The sequence below is a fragment of the Erinaceus europaeus genome, chromosome 13, assembly GCF_950295315.1.
Source record: "Erinaceus europaeus chromosome 13, mEriEur2.1, whole genome shotgun sequence".
Lineage (NCBI taxonomy): Eukaryota > Metazoa > Chordata > Mammalia > Eulipotyphla > Erinaceidae > Erinaceus > Erinaceus europaeus.
The window spans coordinates 98,272,815-98,294,461 of NC_080174.1; the positions used below are offsets into that span (position 1 = coordinate 98,272,815).

A 21,647-nucleotide genomic window follows, 5' to 3' on the forward strand; every position below is an offset into this window, starting at 1 on the left:
GGATTCATGGTGCAGGCACCGAGCCCAGCAATAACCCTGGAGGAAAAAAATAATAATAATAAGTTGTTCCAGTAGCCTTTGGACACATGAAAGAACTTACAGTGGAGAGAAACCATATGAATGTAATCTATGTAACAAAACACTCAGATTTTCAGTAATCTTCAGACACATGAAAGAATTCACAGTGGAGAGAAACCCTATGAATGTAAACAATGTAAAACATTTGGGCATTTCAGTAGTCTTCAGGAACATGAACAAACTCACAGTGGAAAGAAACATGGATGTACACAGTGTAGTAAAACATTCAGGCTACTACATACGGTAGTCTTCAGACACATGAACTCACAGTAGGAGAAACCCTATGAATGTAAACTGTAGGAAAACATTCGGCTATTCCAGTAGTCTTCGGACACATGAAAGAAATCACAGTGGAGAGAAACCCTCTGAATGTAAACAGTGTCGAAAAACATTCAGTTGTTCCAGTAGTCTTCAGACCCATGAAAGAATTCACAGGCGAGAGAAACTATGAATGTAAGCAGTGCAGTAAAACATTCAGTTGTTTCAGCAGTTTTCGGATGTATGAAAGAATTCACAGTGGAGAGAAACCTTATGGGTGTACACAGTGTAGTAAAACATTCATGGTATTCGTTAGTCTTCAGAGACATGAACGAACTCACACTGGAGAGAAGCCCTATGAATGTAAACAATGTGGTAAAACACTGAGTTGTTCCAGTCATCTTCAGGCACATGAAAGAATTCACAGTGGAGACCCTATGAATGTAAACAATATAGTAGAACATTCAGGAAATACTCTAATCTTCAGACACATGAAAAAATTCACAGTGGAGAGACTCTGAATGTAAAGTGTGGTAAAACATTCAGGACATCCTGTAGTTTTTAGAGACATGAAAGAATTCACAGTTGAGAGAAACCCTATGAATGTAAACTAGTGAAACATGCAGTTGTTCCAGTAGTCTTTGGTCACATGAAAGAATTCACAGTGGAGAGAAACCCTATGAATGTAAACTATGAAGGAAAGCATTCATGGAGTTCTTTCTCTTCAGTTACATGATAGGACTCACAGTGGAGAGAAAGAAACCTCATGAATGTAAACAATGTAGTCAAACATTCATTTAAGTCAATGTTCTTTGGATACATAAAAGATCTCACAGTGGAGAGAAACCCAGTGAAAGTAAACATCAAAACATTGAAGCCATTCAACTTTGTCAAAATGAAATAACTCACAATAGATATTTGATAAAATGTAAGCAATGTTGAAATCATTCTGTTATTCTGATCCTTTCTGTGGACATGAAAGGATTCACAGTGAATCAAAACCCCAAAAAAGTCATAAACCTTTCAGATGTTCCACTAACTTCCAAGCACATGAAAATATTTGCAATGGAGATATGTAAGTAAATATAGCTAGATAATTGTAGGGATCACAGTTCATGACAAAAGTGAATGCATGCCTCTGAATAGTCTATAAATGTAAGGAATATGAGTAAATACTTTGATTCTTTATCATAAATTCTAATATATGAAAAAATCCACTTGGTACTAAGAGCTTCCTGATGGCAATAATGCTTAGATGTATTCAGATCGCTAACACATATTTACATATGAAATCACTGGCATTAGAAAAACAGTTCTTGTGGTCCAGGAGGTGGCACAGTGGATAAAGCATCAGACTCTCAAGCATGAGGTCCTGAGTTCAATCCCCAGCAGCACATGTACCAGAGTGATGTCTGGCTCTTTCTCCTCCTATGTTTCTCATTAATAAATAAATATATAAAATATTTTTTAAAAAAATAAATAGGTGGATTCAGGCCATTGACATTTATTGATATCAAAGATTGAAGATATGTTAACGCCATTCTTATAGAGTTTTAGAGTGTTTTGATATATGTCCTATTTGTGGTGGTCTTGTTGTTTATAGGAGACCTTTCAGAACTTCTTTCAGGGCACGCTTGGTGATGGTTGCTTCCTTCAACTGTTGCTTGTCTGAGAAGGTTTTGATGCCTCCATTTAGTCTGAATGACAATCTAGCAGGATATAGTATTCTTGGCTGAAAGCCTTTCTCATTGAGCACTCGATAGATATCTTGCCATTCTCTTCTGGCCTGTAGTGTTTGTATGGAGAAGTCTGCTGCTAATCTTATGGGTTTTCCTTTGTAGGTGACTCTGTTTTTCTTTTGCAGCCTTGAGGATCCTTTCTTTATCCTTATTCCTTTCCATTCTAAGTATGACATGTCTTGGTGTCTTTAGGTCTGGGTTAATTCTGTTTGGGACCCTCTGGGCTTCTTGAATCTTTATGTCTTTGATGTTGTCTAGACTAGAGAAATTTTCAGCTATTGTGGCCTGGAGAATGCTTTCTTCCTCTCCTTCTCTTTCTTGGTCATGTTCATCATGACCAAGTGGGGTTTATCCCAGGCATGCAAGGTTGGTTTAATATACGTAAATCAATCAATGTGATCCACCACATCAACAAAAGCAAGACCAAAAACCACATGGTCATATCAATAGATGCAGAGAAAGCCTCTGACAAAATACAACATCCCTTTATGATCAAAACACTACAAAAAATGGGAATAGATGGAAAATTCCTGAAAACAGTGGAGTCTATATATAGCAAACCTACAGCCAACATCATATTCAATGGTGAAAAACTGGAAGCATTTCCACTCAGATCAGGTACTAGACAGGGCTGCCCACTATCACCGTTACTATTCAACATAGTGTTGGAAGTTCTTGCCATAGCAATCAGGCAGGAGCAAGGAACTAAAGGCATACAGATTGGAAGAGAAGAAGTCAAACTCTCCTTATTTGCAGATGACATGATAGTATACGTGGAAAAACCTAAGGAATCCAGCAAGAAGCTTTTGGAAATCATCAGGCAATACAGTAAGGTGTCAGGCTATAAAATTAACATTCAAAAGTCAGTGGTATTCCTCTATGCAAACGCTAAGAAGAAATTGAAATCCAGAAATGAGTTCCTTTTACTATAGCAACAAAAACAATAAAATATCTAGGAGTAAACCTAGCCAAAGAAGTGAAAGACTTGTATACTGAAAATTATGAGTCACTACTCCCAAGAAATTGAAAAAGACACAAAGAAGTGGAAAGATATTCCATGTTCATGGGTTGGAAGAATTAACATCATCAAAATGAATATACTACCCAGAGCCATCTACAAATTTAATGCTATCCCCATCAAGATCCCAAGCACCTTCTTTAGGAGAATAGAAAAAATGCTACAAATGTTTATCTGGAACCAGAAAAGACCTAGAATTGTCAAAACAATCTTGAGAAAAAAAGAACAGAACCGGAGACATCACACTCCCAGATCTCAAACTGTATTATAGGGCCATTGTCATCAAAACTGCTTGGTACTGGAACATGAACAGACACACTGACCAGTGGAATAGAATTGAGAGCCCAGAAATGAGGCCCCACACCTATGAACATCTAATCTTTGACAAAGGGGCCCAGACTATTATATGGGGGAAGCAGAGTCTCTTAATTGCACGGAAACCAAAAGTAAAAATAAATGAAAACAGTGACATCAAATTGAAACGGTTATATGTAGCAAACGGAGTAGGTCTCCACCCCCTCTTGATTTCTGCCTGTCTCTTTCAATAAACAAGTGAAGATAATTTCAGTCTCATGCCTGTAACGTGCGCTCAGCCAAGTGCACCATCACCCGGTCCCTACTCAATTCTCTTTCTTGGTCCAAAATGAATACAAATCAATAAAAAAAAAAGCAAACAGCTTAGATTGTTCTCATTAAATCACCATGGCGCAGAGCAGCTCACTCATTCATTATCCAGAGCTTCAGGCTCCTTAAAATCCACAAGAAGCCCACCCTGAACCACCAGGCTAGAGAGGCAGCACTGGGCTCCAGGGCAGAGGCATCTCTGTTTCCCTGAGCGTCAGCTTAGGCCAGTCGCACGGGCTGCTGGGACTTGTAGTTCGCACGGCTCTTCTCCCGCGGCTGACGGCGAGGAGGCGGACTACAGCTCCCGTCAGGCCAAGCGACGCCAGCGGGGTTCTGCACACGCGCAGCTGGGTGGCAGGTTAGCTTTGCTGTAGCTGAGAGTCCAGGAGTGCGGAGTCGGTTGTACGTTGGGGGTCAGGTCAGTGGCCGCTGGTGGGTGTCGGGTGGCGGCGGGAGCCGGGCGAGGCCTCGGCGTGACCGGCCTTAAAGACCTGGGGCTCTGCGTGTGTCGGGGAGGTGCGCCAGCCTCGCCTCTGGCCATTCTGCGCCGCCTCCCTGCTGGTCTGGGTCCCGCTTCCCCTCGCCCCGCTACGGGGCCCGCGGAGCTGCGGGGAGGTGCGGGGCCCGCGGGGGCGCGGCGTGAGCCGCTGGGGTGGGCGCAGGGTGTCCCGGGCAGGCTCCGGCCGGCTCCGGCGGGCGACCGGAGGCGCGGACCCGCGGCGGGGAGCGGGGCTGAGCACGGCGGCCTCTGGCCTTGGCCGCGCGCTGACCGGCGCGTCTGCGCAGGCGCGGGGCTGCAGTTCCGAGTGCGCGCGGGGCCTGCGCGGTTGTGCGGCTGCAGGTGGCCGCCAGCTGTGTGTCTGCGGCCGGGCGGGACTGGCCTGCTGGAGCTGGTCCCGCTGCAGGATCCTGTGCAGCGACTCTGCGGCCGCCTCACGTGCTGCGGTGCGGCTTAACCCCCTGAACTACTGTCCGACTCCCCCCCCCCTTTTTTTTTTAAGCAGAGCACTGCTCAGCTCTGGCTTATGGTGGTGTAGGGATTGAACCTGGGACTTCAGAACCTCAGGCATGAGTCTCTTTGCATAACCATTGTGCTCTACTCCCACCCTTCTGTGCAACTTTCTATGAATTTTTACAAGCTGCATTGAAAACAGGCAGAAAGAATTAGAAATATTTCTAAGACATTTTACTCTTGTTTAATACTAGTAGTACATGTGGGAGGTCTCCACAGCTTTGGAAACTGTCGTGAGCATAGACTAAAAAATGACCCTGATATTAATGAATTGAGTAGGGTAAAGAATCTGCCAATGGAGACCTAGGCTGTTATTTTATGTACCGTAGTACTGTTTTTTATTATTTTTTATGTTTATTTATGTATTCCCTTTTGTTGCCCTTGTTTTATTGTTGTAGTTATTATCAATGTCATTGTTGTTGGATAGGACAGAGAAATGGAGAGAGGAGGGGAAGACAGAGAAGAGGAGAGAAAGATAGACACCTGCAGACCTGCTTCACGGCCTGTGAAGCGACTCCCGTGCAGGTGGGGAGCCGGGGGCTCAAACCAGGATCCTTTCCCTGGTCCCTGGCGCTTAACCCGCTGCGCTACCGCCTGACTCCCTGTAGTACTGTTTATGGACACCAGATGGCGCTTTTACCACGTTGCACTCTAGTATCACACTCTTACATTAAAATAAGTTATTGAAATGCAATTTTAAAATCTTAATATCCTGACGTCAAATTCTTATAATTACTATTATGTATCCCAAATACCTCCTCAGTTTAAGACAGGGAGGTGCATTGGTAAGGTCATGACAAATGATGTCCTCAGATTGAGGAAGCTGGTCTAGGCAGAGGCCTTGTTCGGATGGGCCCTGGTACTGGTCCTGGTCCAGATCTGTTCAGGTTCTGGTCCTGGTTCTTATCCTGATCTTGTCCTGTGCTGGTCCAGTTAGCTGGTGCGAGTCCTTTCCTAGGTCTGGTTCAGGAATTTTTTTTTCTTATTTTTTTTTTATTGGGGAATTAATGTTTTACATTCAACAATAAGTACATTGGTTTGTACATGCATAACATTCCCCAGTTTCCCATTTAACAATACAACCCCTACTAGGTCCTCTTGGAATCCTTCTTGGACCTGTATTTTCCCCACTCACCTACCCCAGAGTCTTTTACTTTGGTGCGATAGGCCAATTCCATTTCAGGTTCTACTTGTGTTTTCTTTTCTGATCTTGTTTTTCAACTTCGGCCTGAGAGTGAGAGCATTCCCTATTCATCCTTCTGTTTCTGACTTATTTCACTCATCATGATTTTTTCAAGGTCCATCCCAGATCGACTAAAAACGGTGAAGTCACCATTTTTTACTGCTGAGTAGTATTCCATTGTGTTTATATACCACAACTTGCTCAGCCACTCATCTGTTGTTGGACACCTTGGTTACTTCCAGGTTTTGGCTATTACAAATTGTGCTGCTAAGAACATATGTGTACACAGATCTTTTTGGATGGGTGTGTTGGGTTCCTTAGGGTGTGTTGGGTTCCTTAGGCTATATCCCCAGGAGAGGCATTGCAGGATCATAGGGTAGGTCCATTTCTAGCCTCTGAGGGTTCTCCAGACTGTTCTCCACAGAGGTTGGACCAATTAACATTCCCACCAGCAGTGTAAGAGAGTTCCTTTGACATATTTGTTCAGGAATCCAAGGTCTCCACCCTTGTGTTGAAGTGGTCGTGTTTTCTTCATCTGATATATGTAAGAGACACTTAACTGAATGCTTGAATATTCTTGTTTGTGACATTCCATCCCCTTGGTCCCAAGGGCCTAGAAGGAGCCAATGGTCTATGGGGAGCTTGAGAGAAAGCTAAGCCGTCCCATATACCAGCTCACAGTGCCTTTACTTGCCTGAGGTGCAGTGTTTTCAATTCCCTCCAATAACTCTGAGCTACCCCACGAAGAATCGCCGAGAGATACCATTTCCATTGAAGTACCTTTGCTTCCATGGGTAGGCCAGCCCATGCTTCTGCCAGTGCCATTACCCAGTCTAATATGGGCACGGTAGTTCAGAGGACTACCGGATTATTCCTCAAAATAGAGTGGCACGTTCTCAAAGCGTCAGACTGTCCATACATATTTTTCAAACAAGGAAAATTTGTTCTCTGACCATGGGAATCTTTTACAGTAAAATCCTACGGGAGTTAGCCTGCTCTGTTCCCTCACAAATATATTCCAGTTTCCCCAGCTGGGTTTATAGAGTACATCAATGACTACTGTTTGACCTTCCTTAATGTAAGTGAGCTCCTTATATTCTATAATCTACTTCTTCACGATACTGAAGGCCTCTTCTTGTGGTTTTCCCCATTCAGAATCTTCAGCTTTCTTAGTTATGTCATATAAAGGTTTAAGTGCCATGTATAAGTATGGTATATGATTCCTCAAATACATGAATGTACCTACTATTGCTTGCTAGGTTTGAGACTTATTCTGTGGTGTTGGTAGGGCCTTAATTATGTCTTTTGTAGCCTCTGGAATTTTAGGTACCCATGGTTGACTAATGTACTCCTAAGAACTTTACACATTTGGGAGTCGGTCGGTTGCACAGTGGGTAGCGCACATGGTGCGAAGTGCAAGGACCAGCGTAAGTATCTGGGTTCGAGGCTCTGGCTCCCCACCTGCAGGGGAGTTGCATCACAAGCAGTGAAGCAGGTCTGTAGGTGTCTGTGCTTCTCCTCTCCTCTCCGCCTTCCCCTCCTCTCTACATTTGTCTCTGTCTTATCTAACAACAATAATAACTATAGCAATAAAGAACAACAAGAGCAACAAAAGGGAAAATAAAAAAAAAGAAAGGAAGAAGAACTTTACACTTTCAGCAGGGCCTTGGACCTTATTCTTATTGATAGTCCATCCCTGATGTCTCAGTTGTTTAACACAGTCATCAAGAGTCTGTGTCACGGTGTCCTTATTCTGCCCTATAATTAAAAGATGATCTACATAAGAAAAACTTTCACATCCCTTTTGTAGCTGTAATGCTTCTAAGCTCCATCTGAGGGTATTATGTGCAATGATAGGAATAGTTCTGTACCCTTGTGGGACTGGAATAAACTGATATTGCTTTCCCTGCCATGAGAAACTTATAATCTCTCTAGATTCTGGTGCTAAAGGTATGGCATAGAATATGTCAGTTAAGTCTATGGTGGCTAGCCATTTAGGTGAAGCCTTCCTAATTGTTAGAAATACATCCTCTAGGAGCCGGCGGTGGCGCAGCGGGTTGGGCGCAGGTGGCGCAAAGCACAAGGACCGGCGTGAGGATCCCGGTTCGAGCCCCCGGCTCCCACCTGCCGGGAGTCGCTTCACAGGCGGTGAAGCAGGTCTGCAGGTGTCTGTCTTTTTCTCCTCCTCTCTGTCTTCCCCTCCTCTCTCCATTTCTCTCTGTCCTATCCAACAATGATGACATCAACAACAACAACAATAATAACTACAACAAGAATAAAAAGACAACAAGGGCAACAAAAGGGAAAATAAATAAAATTACAAAAACAATTTAAAAAAAAATACAACTTCTAAATCTGGTAATTGTCCTGGCATCTTTCCTGTTCTTTCACGTGCTCTTCTATAGTCCACTGTCATCCTCCATTTACCATTGGGCTTCTAAACTGGCCATATTGGGCTGTTATAGTTAAAATTCTGAGTAGGTTCTATGATTCCTTCCTTTAGCATGATCTGAATTGTTTTACTAATCTCTTCCATTCCTTCCTTAACTGGGTACTGATTGGTGAAGCTAGGTTCTGTGCGTGGTCACTTAATATCAAGTATATTTACAGTGATTAGGCCACATGGAATTGCTTTAGCAATTCTCTGCATACATAAAAATTTAGGGAATATCTTATATATTTCTCCTATACTTAAAATATTTTCTGGTGCATTGCAACATGCAAATCTAACTCTAAATTGCTTCTCATGACTCTTAACTACTAAATATACTATGGGTGCTTTAATGTCTCCTTGAGCTGGTCTCTGAGCTTTGCGCCATGTGAGCTTAACATGCTGTACAACTGCCCGACTCCCGTTTTACTCAATTTTGATGGATGCTTTTGCTGAAGAAAAATTAAGAAGTTGAAACTGATGTCAGTAGAATTTGTGGGCTTTGTCATGGTCTTAATAGGCAGAATAACTCACTACATGTTTCCAGAACCTCTTCTGTTTCCATTGCACAGTTAGGGAATTGTACCTTGTATTCACTACAGTATCTTCCCTCTTGGGCTCATACTGTCCAGTGAAGAGGCTGTGCTGCTAGATTTAAACAGAGTCTCAAGCTATTGCTGTGATTGATCTTCCATTTTCTGGCCTGAAAGACATTCAGGGAAAGAGGAAGAGATGGCAGTTTCTTGGGTAAGTCACTTGCCCCACATCAGATTCTGTTTCTTTTTCCTCTTGAATAATTTGTATTTTAATTTATACATATTTAATGTACTGTTTCTGTTTTGCCCATCATATTTTTGTATCTTTCCCAGGGTACTACTCATCCCTGGCTTATATGCCTGGCTTATGGTCATAGAATACAACCTAGAACGTGAGAGCCTCAGGCAGAAACTGTGTTATCTTATCCTCCCTTGTATTGCTCTTTTCACTTAGTCTTTTTACTTTTATTATTTAATTTTTTTAAAGTCTCTTTTGATTTTTTAAAACTATTTTCCCTTTTGTTGCCCTTGTTGTTTTTTATTGTTGTTGTTGTTGTTATTTTTGTCATCATTGTTAGATAGGTCAGGGAGAAAAGGAGAGAGAAGGGGAAGACATAGGGGGATTGAAAGACACCTGCAGACCTGCTTCACTCCTGTGACGCGACTCCCCTGCAGGTGGGGAGCCGGGGGCTTGAACCGACATCCTTATGTACGTACTTGTGCTTGGTGCCACGTGTACTTAACCCGACTCCCTATTATTTAATTATCATTTATATAATGGAAACACAAAACTATAGGATAAGAGAGCCATTGTTCCACACACTTCCCACCGCCAGAACTCCATATTCAATCCTCTATCCTGATAGTTCTCTTCTTTATCCCTCTTGGATTATCGACCCAGTGTCATTTATGGGGTTCAGAAGGTGGAAGCTCTTGCATCTGTAATTGCTTCTCCACTGAACATGGACGTTGACAGGTCAGTCCATACTCCCAACCAGTCTCTATCTTTCCCTAGTGGGACAGACCGTTGAGGAAGCAGAATTCATTTATTTTGCATTTTTGAAATTTATTTTATTATTATTCTTTTAACTTGATTTTTAAATTTTTTAATTGTCTTTGATTAGAGACAGCTGGAAATTGTTGTAGTTATTACTGTTTTTGTTACTGATGTCATTGTTGATATGATAGAGAGAAATGCAGAGAGGAGGGGAAGACAGAGGGGGAGAGAAAGAAAGACACCTGCAGACCTGCTTCACATGTGAAGCGACTCCCCTGCAGGTTGGGAGCCAGGACTTAAATCTAGATCTTAAGCTGGTCCTTGTGCTTTGTGCCACGTGTGTTTAACCCACTGCGCTCCTCCCGGCCCCCAATAAAAATTTTTTATAAAGACAAATCTTTATTAAAAAAAAAAAAGTGGTACGGGAGGTGGCGCAGTGTCTAAGGAACTGGACTCTCAAGCATGAGGTTCTGAGTTTAAGCCCCAGCAGCACATGTACCAGAGTGATGTCCAGCTCTTTCTCTCTCCCCTTCTGCCTTTCTCATTAATAAATAAATAAAATCTTTTTTTAAAAAAAAGATAAACTATTCTTATCAGTATAGATATTGTAGAATGACATTGCAGACCTACTAAGTAACTTGTACTGGAGAGCCCAGTGATTGTAAAACAGTGGGATCACAATGGATGCTACAATATGTGAATCTATATTTTTTCGTGCATAAATTGTATCTGTCTAGTTAAAAATACATATTCTCTCTAAATTGTCTTTTAGTAAACTTTTTACTTATTTATTTTCCCACTTTTGTTGCCCTTGATTTTTTATTGTTGTAGTTATTTTTGTTAGTGATGTCGTCATTGTTAGATAGGACAGAGAGAAATGGGTAGAGGAGGGTAAGACAGGGGGGAGAGACAGATACCTGCAGACCTGCTTCACAGCCTGTGAAGTGACTCCCCTGCAGGTAAATAATATTTTACTTCCTATTATAGAGAGAAGCAGAGGAGGGTGTACATTATTGAATAACAGTTTTTCTTTTCATCCTCTTCTTTTGTCTGCCACCAGGGTTATTTCTTAAGTTCAGTGTCAGAATTTGAATCCACTGCTCCAGAAAGCAATACTTTCTTTCCATTCTATTTGGTAGGACAGAAAGAAATGGAGAGTTGACAGAGGTAGAGAGACAGCTGCAGGCCTGTCCACTGCTCATGAAGTATTCCCCACTCTCAAGAGAGAAGCAGGGCTCAAACCTAGGTCCTGTGTCATGGTGATGTGTACAGTTAACCAGGTGCACCACTGCCCTTCACTTGATAATACTCAGTTTGTGTAACAATCTTGCATTTTTACCTGATTTTTTTTTTTTTTTGGACAATGACACTACAGAGAAGCCTAATGTGGTATGATCACTCTAAATAGTATAATTTCCATGCTTCCATAATGATCTTAATTTGTTTTTAAATATTTATTTGTTCCCTTTTGTTGTCCTTGTTTTTTTTTAATTTTTTTTTGATTGAGGAGTTAATGTTTTACATTCAACAGTAAATACAATAGTTTGTACATGCATAACATTCCCCAGTTTCCCATTTAACAATACAACCCCCACTATGTCATTTATCATCCTTCATGGACCTGTATTCTCCCAACCCATCCACCCACCCCAGAGTCTTTTACTTTGGTGTGATATGCCAATTCCATTTCAGGTTCTACTTGTGTTTTTTTTTTCTGATCTTGTTTTTCAACTTCTGCCTGAAAGTGAGATCATTCCCTATTCATCCTTCTGTTTCTGACTTACTTCACTCAACATGATTTTTTCAAGGTCCATCCCAGATCGACTGAAAACGGTGAAGTCACCATTTTTTTACAGCTGAGTAGTATTCCATTGTGTATATAGACCACAATTTGCTCAGCCACTCATCTGTTGTTGGACACCTGGGTTGCTTCCAGGTTTTGGCTATTACAAATTGTGCTGCTAAGAACATATGTGTACACAGATCTTTTTGGATGGATGTGTTGGGTTCCTTAGGATATATCCCCAGGAGGGGAATTGCAGGGTCATAGGGTAGGTCCATTTCTAGCCTTCTGAGAGTTCTCCAGACTGTTTTCCACAGAGGTTGGACCAATTGACATTCCCACCAGCAGTGTAGGAGGGTTACTTTGACCCCACACCCTCTCTAGCATTTTCTGCTGTTACCTTTTCTGATGTATGACATTCTCACAGGAGTGAAGTGATATCTTATTGTTGTCTTTATTTGCATTTCTCTGACAATTAGAGACTTGGAGCATTTTTTTCATGTGTTTCTCGGCCTTTTGGATCTCTTCTGTGGTGAATATTCTGTCCATGTCCTCCCCCCATTTTTGGATGGGGTTATTTGTTGTCTTGTTGTTGAGTTTGGCAATCTCTTTATATATGTTGGTTATTAAACTCTTGTCTGATGTATGGCATGTAAAGATCTCCCATTCTGTGAGGAGTCTCTTGGTTTGGGTAGTGGTTTCTTTTGCAGTGAAGAAGCTTTTTAATTTGATGTAGTCCCATAGGTTTATACTTGCCTTAGTCTTCTTTGTAATTGGATTTGTTTCATTGAAAATGTCTTTAAAATTTATGCGGAAAAGAGTTCTGCCAATATTTTCCTCTAAGTATCTGATAGTTTCTGGTCTAACATCCAAGTCCTTGATCCACTTGGAATTTACTTTTGTATTTGGTGAAATATAGTGACTCAGTTTCATTCTTCTGCATGTTTCAACCCATTGTTTCCAACACCATTTGTTGAAGAGACTCTGCTTTCCCCATGTAATAGTCTGGGCCCCTTTGTCAAAGATTAGATGTCCATAGGTGTAGGGCCTTGCCGCCGACCACCCAACTGGGGGCTCAGCAGGCCGATCTAGGGAGAATGAGACTTATAGGTGGGAGGTGGATTCGGCGGGACAGACAACACTGAGACACATGAGTTTCAATGCTGTTGCAATCTTTTATTGACATAGAGATTTTTTTTATAATAGCATAACAAAGAAGCATAAATCAAAAGCTGGCCAAGTCAGTTGACCACAAAGTACGCAGGGTACATTTTTATAAGTAACACAGACAGGAGGAACTGAAGGCATACAACTACCATCAAAACGAAAGCACAGCCATACTGTTTTTTTATGGGTTATTAACCACATCTCTTTGGTTTTAGACAAAAGTCAATTTATCAGTAAGAACTAAATGTTTTTACTGCTCTCATTTATCCAAAGGGCTATTTTTTTTCTTTTTAAGCACTGGACCTTAATACCCAGAATAGGGGAGGCACTAGTGGGAACACGGCGTCTTGCTCTGATCTTTATGTCAAGCTCTCTTTTTTGTAATCTACCTAAGACAATATGTAGGTGCATTTCAGGGTTGTTATGTAACATGTTTTCTGGGAAAGCTAAAGGACCATTGTCTGTATGATTGAATGTAATATTTTTGAGAATAGTGTTCAGTCTTTGTTCAACCTGGATAGCCAAGTCATTGGGGCTTGAAGTGTTGGGATTTATTGTTGTAAGGGGCTTTTCATCTAGTGGGGTCTCATCTGGAATGTCTCGACTAGACTTGGGGGGTTGTACTGTAAGCGTCTCCGGAGTCTCCTGGACATTTTCTGGGTGGCCTGCATAAAGCATGATAAACAACAACAGTAAGCTTTCAGAAGCGAAACCAAGTCCACCTAGCCATCTAAGGCCTTTCTGCCAACCGGGAGACCCAGGGATCTGTCTATACAAATATCCAGGCTTCTAAGACTATACTTTCAGGGATCATTTCTATAGTTCTTTACAAATATCCAGGCTTCTGTCCACCACCTATCTTGGGTACGGTCTTTTGTACAGGAGCTTGTAAGGCCCCTGTCCGGTTCCCTAACCAGGTCACCCGCACTGTTTTGTCACACCGCGGTCGTGGCCTGCCTATCTGGCCAGACAGGTGTGGCAGTTCTCGGTTTTTTGTTTTTAAGACGGAATTTTTCTAGGTCTCTCCGGGTGGTTTTGATGGCCAATAGGAGAGCTCTGAAAAGACAAGGAAACACCATGAAAACCACTATGATTATTATTAGGGCAACAGCTGCCACTATTGCATAATGTCACCAAGTGAAAGGATTGAGAGCAGAGACATTCTCATAGAGCTGTTGAGCTAGGGATTTGAATCTAAAATTATTTAAATGAGCAGTGTTGGTAGCAGTGATATAATCTTGCACCTCTTGAAAATCATGAGTTAAATCATTATCTTTTTAGATTTTTAGTAAATGTGTTTTTGTCTTATTTTAATTTTTTGTATCATATTTAGCTGGGGTGACACAAATGTATTTAAAGGAGACGTGACACTTTGTTGTCATTTTAGCTTTTATGTTAGCTACATCTTGTCCCAGGGCTATAACCACTTTTTTAAGAGCGTTGAGTTTTGTTTTTAACTTTTTATCTATAATATGTTGTTTAGCAAGTATTAAGGAAATGTTTCTATGTATGTCATTCACAAAATGGGCTGTCTGGATGTTTTTTACTAAAGCTGTCGTCGAAACGGCAAAAGAGGTAAGGATAGCTATTAAGGCTGAAATTTCTAGGATAAGTGCTGCCACAAATCTTTTTGGCCGCAATAATTTATTTAGTCTTTGTACAACCATGAGTCTTGTATCTTCAAACCATGTTTCCTGTTTAAGGTCTACAGGCATCATAACATAAGCAGGTCTTTTTACTAACAGCATAACATCAAACTCTTTTTTAAAATCATTTTTCATGCAATTTGTTAGAACACATTGTAGACATTTAATATGGTATGAGTTGCTTGAAATGGGGCAGACTGAGAAGAAAGAGCGTTTTGTCATCAAAATGCCAAAGGGATACCCAACACATGCCCTAGCTCTTATTGGCTCAGGGTGTGTAGCTTTTGGTTTGGTCTATAAAATCATATCTGCTGCAGCAGCCAATCTGAACAGATCTATTTGCATTAAGGAGGAACCGTCGGTGTTTTTAGTTATCTAAACAGGTTCTACAAAGCCTGCTGTAAAAAATCTATGAATAACTTTGTCTTTGGAGTTATAATTATTAAACTTTTCACTATTATTTTTAAAATAACCAGCTTGATTATAATTAGGAGATGAGACCGAAAAGTCTCATACTGTAGTGTTAGTTCTTGTAACCACATAGGGGATTCCCTTTTTCTGGAATCCACACGAGAGCCAATTAGGGGTCTGATCATCATATATCTACTGAGAGTCTTGATTTTTATATTTATGTAGACAGTCAGTGATGGGTAATGTCTCTGTGGTACTCGCAGTCTCATTTTTTGTATACCATCTCAAAGTTTTAATCTGTAATTCTCAAACCAACCTTTTTTTAGGTGTTGGTTTTTTCACAGACTCTGGGGCGTCAGTCACAAAGGTCTTATATGTCACTGGTAAGCAACCAGAGATTGAGAAGCCTAAGAGGCTGAAGCATATAGGGGCGGAGTCTGCTCTGCCCTCGTAAGTTAATGTGGAAGACTTTATTGGGCCCACAGAGAATATTGGAGTTTTCCCTAGAATATCAGACACATTAGTCATAACCTTTATATGTTCTCTTTCTTGTCACGTAACGGGATGAATTAATGGAGGTTTTGGAACATATGTCCAATATGAATCACCTTGTGTTGGAACTGCTGAAAGTAAAAGCATGCAAGCTAGGAAAATATTAGCCATAGAAGGGGGTTTCCCCTCCTCATGCACTGCCCGCGTGGCCACTTGGATCAACCGCTGTATCTGGCTCATGGTTGGGAGCGATCTCGCCATCGGCTGCGGCGTCAGTGTGCACTTTTGCAGTTTTTTCTGTAGCTGCTTCATCTTCTTTTGGTTTCGGTTGCGGCGTCGCGACGTGTCTGATGAGTCGATCTGGGATCCAGATGGGAGATTCTCTATCTTGTGGAAAGACACAAGCATACCCTCGCCCTGAAGTTATAAGAGGGTCTGGCCCTTTTTACAGTCCTGTAAGTTGATCTTTCTATTTTACCAAGGGTTTGGGATTATCTTGGGAAGGATTTCAATGTCTCTCTATTCTTGACTGGCCTGTGTCATTGAGATTCAAATGGTTAAGAGTAAACAAGGCATGAGACAAAACATGGTGGGGGGTTAAATAAGGGCTGGCTTCTCGTAATTTCTTTATCTGTGCTTTTACATCTTGATGAGTTCTTTCAATTATAGCCTGTCCCTGAGGATTATATGGTATCTCTGTCACATGTCGAATTTTTCAGGTATTGCAGAATTTGGCAAACGGTTTGGAAATGTAGGCCGGACCATTATCTGTTTTTACCCTCAGAGGCTGTCCAAGGACGGCCATGGCCGCAACCATGTGTTGAATAACATCTTTTACAGCTTCTCCAGTCCTAGCGGTGGCTAGCACAGCATGTGAGAAGGTATCAACACATATGTGCACATAGCACAGCCTCTCAAATTCTGGAACATGAGTAACATCCATTTGCCATAAGTGATTTGGCTTTAGCCCTCTGGGATTTACTCTCATTTTATGTACTTGCCTAGCGGGCGGACAAGCCCCACAGGTCTGCACAATGTGCCTGGCTTGTTCTCTAGTAATTTTAAATTGATATCTTAAGGCATTAGCATTTTGATGATGTAAAGCATGACTGTCCTCAGCCTCTTGTATAGTGAGGCAAAGGTTGGCCCTTGTGAAGTGGTCAGCCATGGCATTGCCAAAAGCCAAGGCCCCTGGCAAATTTGTATGCCTTCTAATGTGCCCTATAAAAAACTTATGTTTTCTTCGCAGGATTAAATCTTGGATTACTTTTAACTGCTCTTTGATAGTTGACTTACCCGTGATGAGGGCAGTTTCAATAGTGGGAAAGAGGCTCACTATATATTTAGAATCGGTGTAAAGGTTAAATGTCTGGGGGAAGTGTCGAAAGGCTAGCGTGACAGCCGCCAGTTTCGTCTGCTGAGCAGATGTCTTTTCTGTGTGGGATATTATAGGGGGTTCCCCTTCAGTCCAGACAACCGCTACTCCATTACTAGAACCATCAGTAAAAATAGTTTGTGCTTCTGTAAGCGGTTCTATGGAACACTGCTGGGGAAAAATCAATGCTGTTTTTTTTACAAATTCTATTATAGGGTGCTTGGGCAGATGATACTTAATCTGTCTTGTATATCTCATCAAGGCCAAACCCCAATCATCACTTTCTTGTAACAATTGTTCAAATTGTAACCTAGAGTAAGGAATTACTATTTTTTGCATATCTCTTCTAAATATTTTTTTTGATCTTGTCTTTCTCTTGACTATCAATTGGGCTACCAGGCTCGGATATGAGATGAGACCTTTTGATGGAGAGTGGGGCAGATGGACCCATTCTAGCAGAGCATCTTGCCACAGGCATCTTGTGGGTGTATAAGCAGTTTTCATTATGAGCAATGCCCAAGGTATGGCGTAATTTACTTGATGCAGTCTAGCCTGTTCTAGCCTTTTCTCTACCAATTGTAATGCAGCTGTGGCCTCAGGGGTCAGCTGTCTTTTTGACTTAGGATGTGAATCTCCATGTAATATATCAAATAGGGGGCTTAATTTTCCGGTTGTGATTTTCAAATATGGTCTAACCCAATTAATGTTTTCCAGCAATTTTTGGAAGTCATTTAAAGTATTTAATTTGTCCCTACGAATGTGGGCATGTTGAGATGTTAAATATCCTTCATGTATCTTGTGTCCCAAATACTGAATTGGTCTATTTTCTTGTATCTTGTCTGGGACTAGACTTAGCCCAAACTTTTCTAGAGACACAGTCATTTCTCTTAATATTTGTCTAGCCTGATTAATGTCTTCATGCCCAATCAAAATATCGTCCATAAAATGTATGATATATGTCTCTGGATATCCATGCCTAAGGGGGGACACAGCCATATCTACAAATTTCTGGCACAACGTAGGACTGTTTTTCATGCCTTGAGGCAACACCTGCCATTCATATCTTTTACAAGGCTCTTTATGATTAACTGAGGGAACAGAGAATGCAAACCTTTTACAATCTATGGGATTTAATTTGATAGTAAAGAAACAATCTTGCAAGTCTATAACTATAATATGATAATTTCTAGGAATAGCCACAGGAGAAGGAAGCCCCGGCTGCAGGGCTCCCATGTCTTCTATAGTGGCATTAACTGTTCTTAAGTCTTGCAGCAATCTCCATTTGTCTGATTTTTTTTTAATTACAAAAACCGGTGTATTCTAAGGACTATTGCTTTCTTTCAAATGTCCCTTATCTACTTGTTTTTTCACAATTTGTTGTATGGCTTCTATTTTTTCCATGGTGAGGGGCCATTGATTTTGCCATACAGGTTCAGATGACTTCCATGGAATGCTATCTGTATATAAATTATCAATGGCCCCTATGAAAAATATTGGTCTTCTACATTGTCAGTGGTCAGGGCGAGATTTAAGTCCTGCATAATGTCTCGCCCCCACAAAGAAAAAGGCAATGAGGGAATTACATAGGGCTGTATATGCCCTGTCTTTTTTTCATGTCTCTAGGGAATGATCCCAGAGCTTTTGGCCACATTAGCTGCCATCTCTAGACCCATTAAGGTTGAATCTGTTCTGATGACTGGCCATGCCTGAGGCCAGTCTTTTCCTGCTATACAGGTTTTATCTGCTCTTGTATCTAACAACCCTTTTATAGGTTTTCTCTGAATGTGTATTTCAAGAAACGGCCTTGCTGCAGTAATTTCCTGAGTCCATGCCACAACGTCAGAGGAGCCAAACTGCCCCTCTCTGGACTGCATCAAAATTGGATTGGGCAAATTTACATAGGGGAGCAATATGATCTGTGCAATCTTTTGTCTTTTTCTGATGATTACAGCCTCTCTCAGGGCTCTACACAAAATTTTTATATCATCCCGGGTATCTGCGTCTATCACTCCTGGTATGACTTTTACACCTTTGTCCTTTCCAGAGCTTCTGCCTAAAATCAACCCAAACAGCCCTGGTGGTAAGGAGCCCTTAACCCAAGTCCCTATTACCACTATTCCATCCAGGGGTGACAACACATAGTCCTTCTGTGCTGCGAGATCAAGCCCTGCACTACCCGGGGTGGCTCGAGGAAGGTCATGAATAGTTTTAGAGGGGGGCTCAATCTGTGTCCCTGTGTCTGGACATTCTGTCTCTTTTGGATCCTCTCTTGGCGTGGGGCTGAGAGGCAGCCCCTCAATTAGTTTTTTGTCTCTGTTTCCTTTAAAGTGGTCCCATCTTTGTGGAACTTTGACCTGCATTTATTTTTCCAATGTCTCCCTTTATTACATCGGGGACATATTCCTGGTGCCACACCCTTACTGGCCGACTCTCTGTTCTGGCCTTTATTGGGACATGCTGCTCTTTTATGACCAGGCTTACTGCAACCAAAGCAGTTCAGGTCTTTGTCTGACCGCCCACCCCCATAAGTAGTCTTGATAAATTTGGTAATGGGGGTACGATGCATTGCAGCTGCATATGCCATTCCCTGTACCACCGCAGGTGAGGCATCAGCACAGGCTCGTATGTAATCCTGTAGGGACCCTGTCCTACGTATGGGACGAATTAGGTCCCGACACAGCTGATTGGCATTTTCTCAAGCCAATTGTTTTAATAATATGGCTGTCCCTTCACTTTGGGGCATCATCCTATTTATGGCTTCTTCTAACCTAGCAATAAAACTCTGATAAGGTTCCTCAAGTGACTGCTGGATACCTGCTAAGGCAGTACCTGTTGTTCCCGCAGGTGGAATGGCTCTCCATGCCAAAACAGCATTTGTAGTGATTTCCTTCAATACCTGTTTTGGTATTTTTACTTGTGCCTGCTGTTTTATGAAGTCTCCTGTACCCAACATCATGTCCATTGTGGGAGATTTACCTCTCCTGCCTGATATGCTCTTTTTTACTGAGTCTTTACATCTTTCCTCATAATCAGTGCGCCACAAAACATAATCTCCTGGGCTAAGCACCGATCTGGCTGTTTGATGCCAGTCACTCGGGGTTAGCCATTGGCTAGCCACCAAATCTACCAGTTGCAATGTAAACGGCGCGGACGGCCCTGAGGCTTTGACGGCCGCTTGCAACTCCTTTAAGGTTTTCAATGCCAATGGTTCCCATTCAGCTTCCCCTCCGTCCTCATTAAAATCAGGGGCAACAACAGGGAAACTGAAAGTAAGATCACCTGTCCTGCGAGCCTCCTGAACAGCAGCCTGAAACCCGACAGGAGGAAGTAGCTTCCTTCGTGGTTTAGGTACGGGTGGCTCTTTACTTTTTCTGGGTAATGGGACCATCGCCACCACCTCATGATCCCTCTCATCAGGATAATGCTGGTCATTATATTCCTGTTCTTCCTCAGCTAGATCATCCCAATCATCAAACACCTCAGTGTAAAGTGGCGCGGTGGGGTGCTTGCCCTTTTCTTCCTTTCCCAGAACCGTCCCGTACCTGTTTTCACCTTCTGAGTCAATTAGTGGCTGACCCTCTTCGAGGGACATTACTTCCTCTGCAAGGAGTTCCAAGTCTGACTTTTCTGTCAATGCGTCCCTGATTTGTAACCATATAGGAAACATCTGTTTGGGCACAGGAGTATCCTCATGCACAGTGGCATACCTTTTTAAGTCTTTCCCAAGTCTTTTCCAATCTGGGAGAGTCAATGTTCCCTCCTGTGGAAACCAGGGGGCCGCCTTCATCATATATTCATAAAATTCTGCGGCAGTGTCTTCTGACACTCGGAGCCCACGCTCTAACAGCATGTGCCGCAATACTGAGAGGAACATACGTTTTCCCTTTGATCCTGACAATCCCATACTGATAATGATTACCTGCCCTTAACCAAATACTTCTGGCGGGTCTGCAGCACCCTCCGGCAGGAACCGATCCCCTCCTGACAATATACTCACCTGTCTTCAAGTCCCTGTTCGGGCGCCAGGTGCCGCCGACCACCCAACTGGGGGCTCAGCAGGCCGATCTAGGGAGAATGAGACTTATAGGTGGGAGGTGGATTCGGCGGGACAGACAACACTGAGACACATGAGTTTCAATGCTGTTGCAATCTTTTATTGATATAGAGATTTTTTTTATAATAGCATAACAAAGAAGCATAAATCAAAAGCTGGCCAAGTCAGTTGACCACAAAGTACGCAGGGTACATTTTTTATAAGTAACACAGACAGGAGGAACTGAAGGCATACAACTACCATCAAAACGAAAGCACAGCCATACTGTTCTTTCATGGGTTATTAACCACATCTCTTTGGTTTCAGACAAAAGTCAATTTATCAGTAAGAACTAAATGTTTTCACTGCTCTCATTTATCCAAAGGGCTATTCTTTCTCTTTCTAAGCACTGGACCTTAATACCCAGAATAGGGGAGGCACTAGTGGGAACATGGCGTCTTGCTCTGATCTTTATGCCAAGCTCCCTTTCCTGTAATCTACCTAAGACAATATGCAGGTGCATTTCAGGGTTGCTATGTAACATGTTTCCTGGGAAAGCTAAAGGACCATTGTCTGTATGATTGAATGTAATATTTTTGAGAATAGTGCTCAGTCTTTGCTCAACCTGGATAGCCAAGTCATTGGGGCTTGAAGTGCTGGGATTTACTGTTGTAAGGGGCTTTTCATCCAGTGGGGTCCCATCTGGAATGTCTCGACTAGACTTGGGGGGTTGCACTGTAAGCGTCTCCGGAGTCTCCTGGACATTCCCTGGGTGGCCTGCATAAAGCATGATAAACAACAACAGTAAGCTTTCAGAAGCGAAACCAAGTCCACCTAGCCATCCAAGGCCTTTCCGCCAACCGG

The 21,647-nt window shown here is 42.2% G+C and overlaps 2 protein-coding genes across 3 annotated transcripts in view; both read left to right on the plus strand.

Annotated features, from left to right (window-relative positions):
- LOC132542430 (zinc finger protein 709-like) overlaps positions 1 to 21,647 on the plus strand; it is a 159,282-nt gene that overhangs the window by 110,868 nt on the left and 26,767 nt on the right. The window lies entirely within an intron of this gene.
- Positions 1 to 21,647, plus strand: part of LOC132542416 (zinc finger protein 14-like) — a 74,539-nt gene that overhangs the window by 27,833 nt on the left and 25,059 nt on the right. Inside the window, exon 1 of one of the 2 annotated variants that reach the window (XM_060204999.1) lies at positions 8,959 to 9,090. The exons of the other annotated variant lie outside the window; for it this stretch is intronic. Within the exon in view, the coding sequence (XP_060060982.1) occupies positions 9,076 to 9,090 (15 nt within the window). The 5' untranslated portion in view covers positions 8,959 to 9,075. Of the gene's footprint in view, positions 1 to 8,958; positions 9,091 to 21,647 lie in introns of those variants that run through there. 2 annotated transcript variants of the gene reach the window in all.